We start from the raw sequence: 6,188 nt of genomic DNA, 5'->3' as shown, positions 1-6,188 counted from the left end.
CACAGACATTGGAGGGAAGCCTCTGGCATAAAGGAAAGAGACAGGACAAACCAGGAAAAAGGTAGCTAAGAGAAAACTGAAATAAAGCCTTAAAAAAAAAAAGTATCCGGAGCTATAGGGTACTGAAAATGTTTTAAAAATTAAATAATTAAATAATAAGGGATCCCTGGGTGGCGCAGCGGTTTGGCGCCTGCCTTTGGCCCAGGGCGCGATCCTGGAGACCCGGGATCGAATCCCACATCAGGCTCCCGGTGCATGGAGCCTGCTTCTCCCTCTGCCTGTGTCTCTGCCTCTCTCTCTGTGTGTGTGCCTATCATAAATTTAAAAAAATTAAATAATAAGATTAAGTGGTAAAGTTTAGGAAAATCTCAGGACGTCAAAAAAAAGAGAAGTTAGATGAAAAATAGAATGAACTACATAAGAAAAAGAGGAGTTCCAGAGAGAGAGAAAATGGAGGAAATGAGGAAATAAATAGAAAATTTCTTGGAAATTTTCTGAAGAACATGAATTTCTACACTGAAAGATTCTGCCAAGTGCCCAACAGAGCCAACACAGCCACACTGAGGCAGGACAAGTGATACTGCAGCCTGCAGAGAGAAAGAGAAGAGCCTAAAAGCTCTGGGGAAAGGGGTGGGAATCAGATAGCATAAAAGGTCTAGAATCAAAGCAACATTAGACTTCTCAGTAGCAAAACTGGAAGCCAGAAAATAGTGACACAATACCTTCAAAGTGCTGAGGGAAAATTATTTGCACCCTGGAATTGCATACCCAGCCAAACTATCAGTCAAGAATGAGAGTAGACTAATGATGTTTTCAGATATGAAAAGTCTATGAATCCTGTCTCAGGAAACTGCCAGAGGATGTTTTTCACTAAAATGAAGAAAGAAGAAAAAGAAAAGGGGAGACATGGGATCCAGAAAGATGGAAGCAATGCAGAAAGAAGGGATATCCAAGAGGAGAGTAAAGGAAGATTCAGGATGACAGGTGGCACAGATAGCACCAAGAACATGCTGGAGCAGGACAATGGGCTCCAGAGAAATATTCTCAAGAAGATAAAACTAATGGAATACTCAGTGATTTAACATTTTAGGAGATCTATACTTCTGGCACTGAACGAGGGAATACATTTAGGAGAGGTACATAGAAAACCTCAACAAATTCAAAAAGATATTTATTCCCAAGAAATATAATACAGTATAAAATATTTTTGACTATAAAGAATAGTTAAATTGTCATGATGTAAAAGTAACTAGTGAAATATGGATACGTTGAGAGGATAGGAAGAAGAAGGGAGGGGTAATACTGTAAAAAAGAGCTGACCCTCCCTCCTCCACAGCAGGAAGTCAAGCAATTAAAAATTAAAATGGTGGCTCTGATGGCTGAGCATCTTGGTTTTCAGCTCAAGTCATGATCCCAGTATCATGGGATCAATCCCCGAATTGGGCTCTGGGCTCAGTGTGGAGTCTGTTCGAGATTCACTCTCTCACTCTCCCTCTACCTCTTCCACCCCAAGACGCTCTCATAATTCTCTCTCTCTCTCCCAAAATAAATAATAAAATCTTAAAAAAAACTAAAATTGAAAAAAAAATTAAGAAATGGTAGTATAAGCCTATGATTTAGAAATAAGGCAAATGCCAAAAGTAACACCTAAGAGCTGAAAATGGGAGATGGGAAGAGAGGCATGTGACACAGCCTGGGGATAGCTCTTTTTCATAAAAAGGCTGATACATGAATATGATACATGAATAACTTCTGTTAATTAATTTTTTTTAATATAGAAGGCACCCATAGCAAGTGAGAGGTGTGGGACAGGATGGTTGGCTCTTGGGGGCAGAAGAGGGCAGGGTGGGAAAGCACCAAAGCAGGTTGAGACAGAGGGCTGAGCATCAGAGGAGAAAGGGAAAAGTTAACCAGAGGAGTCCTGATTGATGTCCTTGTTCTTGATCTTGACCATATTATTGCTAGAAAGGCCATCAGGCAGAAATGTGAGAAATGAACAGCAAAAGGCCTACCTAGGGGGCTGTACCCAGTTGTAGGGAGAGAGGTAGCAAGTTTGAATGCAGGGGTGGTTGTGTGGAGATAAAGAGGAGGACATGAGAGACAGATGTTTCCTAGGGAACTCCACAGTACTCAGTCCCCTGCCCAAGGGGGATGAGAAAGAAGGGTCTACTAAGGGATGATGAGGAGCAGGTTTGGAGAAGAAACTTCAGTTCTAACCATGGAGCCCATCCCCGTGGCAGAAAGCTCTCTTTCCCACCATCCAACACAGAACTTGGGCAAGTGTAAGGTGCCAAAGGGTAAAGAGCTCAAGCCTTGGAGTCTTAGGGTTAAAATACCTAAAAAGAGAGAGTGGCATTAAAAAAAAAAAGTCATGGTCTTCATAACCAGACAGACCCAGTGTGAACCATTGTCACACCTCTTACTATCTGCATGACTTTATGCAAGTTACTTAACCTCTCTGAAAGGCAGGGTTGTCTCTGTTCCAAAACAGGCCTGACCACACCCTCCTCACAGAGTGGTTGTCGACACAAGGGAGCTCCTTCCCATCCTGTGTCCCACCTCCCACACCCTCACTAGTAGAAGGTTCTTCTAGGAAGACCCTACCAGTGCTTCTGAGACATCCCAGAGGGTCCCTGGAAGACACCTTCAACCCCCTCCCACTAGTTCAAAAACAGAGATCGCACAGGTTTGCATCAACCAGAAAGTCAGCTTTATTAGCCCACCACCAGCGGAGGGGGAGGGGAGACAGCTGGAAACCGCGCTGGGAGAGCAGGGCCGTGGCCCAGGCCTTCAGGAGGTTGGGGCCGGTAGGCGGGCAGGAGGCTCTGGAACAGGCAGCTCAGTGCTTGGAGCTCTGGCCCTGGCTGAAGCTGGAAGAGCCCTGCTCCTTGAGGATGGGCCGAGTCTGGAGGCCAGAGGAGGATGAGGAGGAGGAGGAGAAGACTGTGGGAGAGAGGAGAGGGCATGAGAAGGGCTCTGGAGCTAAGAAGCCTCACAGAGGGAGGGCTGGGGGTCTCTGAGGCACCGAAGAGCCTCAGGAGCCTTACCATTGTGGGAAGAATAGGAATGGCTGGATGCTTGCTGGGAGGAGAGGCTGTGGGGGAGAAAAGGCAGAACAGTTAGATGTGCTGGGAGCAACGGTGGGGCCGCAGGTTCTGTGGGGGCAGGAGGGTAAGAGGGGGCACGCACTGGGCATCCTCGCCCTCCAGCAGGCGGCGGTAGGTGGCGATCTCCTGCTCCAGCCTTGTCTTCACATCCAGCAGCACCTGGTACTCCTGGCTCTGCTGTTCCATCTCACAGCGCAGCTGGGCCAGCTGCTCCTCCACGTTGCCGATCAGCCCCTGGATCTGGGACAGCTGCATGCAGTAGCGGCCTTTGGTCTCCTCCAGGCTGCTCTCCAGGGATGCTTTCTGTGGGTGGGAGAAAGAAAGAGTCAACAGAGGTGGTCGCTATTGTCCCCTCAGACCTCTGGGCATCTTTCCCGAGAGGTACATGGATTTTGACCCCAGCTGGACTACTGATGAGCCAGACAATGTGGAAAAAAGTTATTCTACTGTGCTGGGCCTTAATTTCTGTGTCTATGTAATGGGTATAATGATCCCTCCCATCCTGCTATGGGATAAGAGAGGCAGAACTTATTGCAGCAGGGTTACAGGGCTGTGGCCATTACTGGTGACTTGGGGACTGGGGCTGGGTGGGGTCCTTCGTACCATGCTGAGCTGGGACTGCAGTTCAATCTCCAGGCCCTGGAGCGTCCTCCGGAGCTCAGTCACCTCACTGCGGCCACTCTGCAGCAATTCGCTATTAGAGACCACTTCTTTGTTCAGTTCCTCGGTCTGCGATTGGAAAGAAGAGCAGGTGTGAGGCGTTCCTGAGCTGCTCCCCAGCTGGGAAGTCCTGCAGGAGGGCTGAGGACCTGGGCCCCACCTTGCTCAGGAACCAGGCCTCCGCGTCTCTGCGGTTCTTCTCCGCCATCTGCTCGTACTGGTCACGCATCTCGTTCAGGATGCGGCTCAGATCCACGCCAGGGGCGGCGTCCATCTCCACGCTGACGTCCCCACCAGTCTGACCCCGCAGAGCAAGCATCTCCTAGGAAGGGATGGCAGGAGGTGGTCAGCTCAGCGGACCCTTTTCCTGGCCCCTGAACCAGCTTCCCACTGCCAACGCCAGCAGCAACCTCACCTCCTCATGGTTCTTCCTCAGGTAAGCCAGCTCCTCCTTCAGGCCTTCGATCTGCATCTCCAAATCAGTCCTGGACAGGGTCAGCTCATCCAGCACCCGGCGCAGGCCGTTGATGTCGGCTTCCACGCTCTGGCGCAGGGTCAGCTCGTGCTCATACCTGGCAGGACAGAAGTCAAGGCATCAGGTACCATCTGTGAGGCTTCTGAGGGAAGACCAACGACCCCACTGCTTGCCTCCCGCCCTTTACACCACATTCAGCCCACCACCATAGTTGCTCACTTGGTCCTAAAGTCATCAGCTGCCAGCCTGGCATTGTCAATCTGCAGAATGGGCTGAGCATTCTCGATGGTGGCTGTGATGATCTACAGAGAGGGTAGAAGGACAGGCCTGGTTAGTCAAGACAGCTGCTCAAGGGGGAAGAGCAGAGAGGGGAGAAAGGTATCTCCCCAAATGGGAGGGTCACCTGGCTAGCAGGTCAGGCCCTATGCTCCCCCAGCCAGCCTGGGTGTCTTTTCCACCCAGATGTGAGGGACGCACCCCAGTCTCCTATCACCCCATCTTCCACCCCAGGCTGAGAGAAGCTGAGGGTACAAAGCACACTTGCAGGGAATAAGAGCCTCAGGGCTCCAGTCCCAGCTCAGAAACCTAGATGCTGAAAAGGGACCCTCTGCCACCAATTCTGAGTTGCCTTTGGCCACTTCCCCAAGGTGGGCTCAATCTTCCTGTTTGTAAAATAAAGATGCTAGAAAGTGGTTCTCTAAGAGCCACTGCAGTCGTGACCTCTCCATGCTCCACCCCCCAGTGCCGCCCACCTGGCCCACACACCTTGTTCCTCAGGTCCTCAATGGTCTTGAAGTAGGGGCTGTAGTCCTTGGCCTCACTGGGCCGCTGCCTCTGGTACCAGTCGCGGATCTTCACCTCCAGCTCAGTGTTGGCCTCCTCCAGGGCGCGCACCTTGTCCAGGTAGGAGGCCAGGCGGTCGTTGAGGTTCTGCATGGTGAGCTTCTCATTGCCAGAGAGGAGGCTGCCATCACCACCACCAAAGCCAGCACCAAAGCCAGCACCGAAGCCAGCACCGAAGCCAGCACCAAGGCCACCACCGTATCCTCCACCAAAGCCGCTACCCAGGCCCCCACCAAAGCTGCTGCTGCTGCTGAAGCCGCCGCCATAGCCGCCCCCCAGGCCGCAGGCCCCCCCGGAGGAGTAGCGGGAGGTGGAGACCGACAGGCCCCCGTAGGCACTGGGGGCCCGGCAGGCCCCTCCAGCCAGGACAGAGGACATGCGGCTGGAGCCGCCCCCGATGCCGCAGGAGCCCTTCATGGAGCTGGAGGAGGTGAACTGGCGGCTGCAGGAGGTCATGGTGCCGGGAAGGAGGTGAGCGAGTGAGCAGAGAGGAGAGAAAGGTGCTCAGGAAGGCTGGGAGGATGCTGGGGCTGCTCAACTCCCAGGAACCTTTATATGCACCAGGGCAGGCGGGGCCTCCCATCTGCTGACTTGCGGGCTCCCCTCTGGATTTCATCACGCCAGGTCCCGTCCAACTCCCCACTCCGGATCAGGATTATTCAGCCCGGGGTCGACTCACTTTGCTGGGTGCTGCTTGGAGTTCCCACCCAGCTCTGGGGGTGTGGGGCCGAGAGAAAAACACACAAACGCGAGTCGGTCATGACTCAGGCTGGGCGGCAGGAATCGGGCTCTTGTTCCTGGAGCCTCAGGGGCCAGCGGGGCCTTGGCACCAGCAGCTCTGTGGCGCCTGCGTCCCCAGGCAGTGAGTCAGCCCATGAAGGACTCCCTGCCCCACGGGACAGCCAGCCTGGGGCTGTCTCGGGATGTGCTGTGGGGATCCTACCTGCCCGACTCAGGACAGCAGAGCTGGATTCATGGTCTCGCTCTGCTTTGCTCGCTGCGTGACCCGAGGCCCCTTGCTTCCCCTCTCTGGGCTTCTGATTTCCCTCGGCAAAGTGACAAAGGTTGGACTGGGTGATCTTAGAATCCTTTCTTGTTCTAAA

The 6,188-nt window shown here is 52.6% G+C and overlaps 1 protein-coding gene across 1 annotated transcript; it reads right to left on the bottom strand.

Moving 5' to 3' along the window:
• Positions 1–2,687: 2,687 nt before the first annotated feature.
• On the bottom strand, positions 2,688–5,612 carry KRT16 (keratin 16). Its single transcript, XM_038547352.1, has 8 exons — positions 5,008–5,612; positions 4,462–4,544; positions 4,183–4,339; positions 3,928–4,089; positions 3,711–3,836; positions 3,190–3,410; positions 3,048–3,094; positions 2,688–2,943 (listed from the first exon to the last, which is right to left on the bottom strand). Exons 1-8 carry the CDS (start codon positions 5,539–5,541, stop codon positions 2,840–2,842), a joined length of 1,434 nt encoding a protein of 477 aa, XP_038403280.1. The 5' UTR covers positions 5,542–5,612; the 3' UTR covers positions 2,688–2,839.
• Between the last annotated feature and the right edge of the window lie 576 nt (positions 5,613–6,188).

Source organism: Canis lupus, chromosome 9 (assembly GCF_011100685.1).
Source record: "Canis lupus familiaris isolate Mischka breed German Shepherd chromosome 9, alternate assembly UU_Cfam_GSD_1.0, whole genome shotgun sequence".
NCBI lineage: Eukaryota > Metazoa > Chordata > Mammalia > Carnivora > Canidae > Canis > Canis lupus.
Note: the sequence above shows the minus strand (reverse complement) of the source record. Positions and strands in the feature narration are given on the sequence as shown.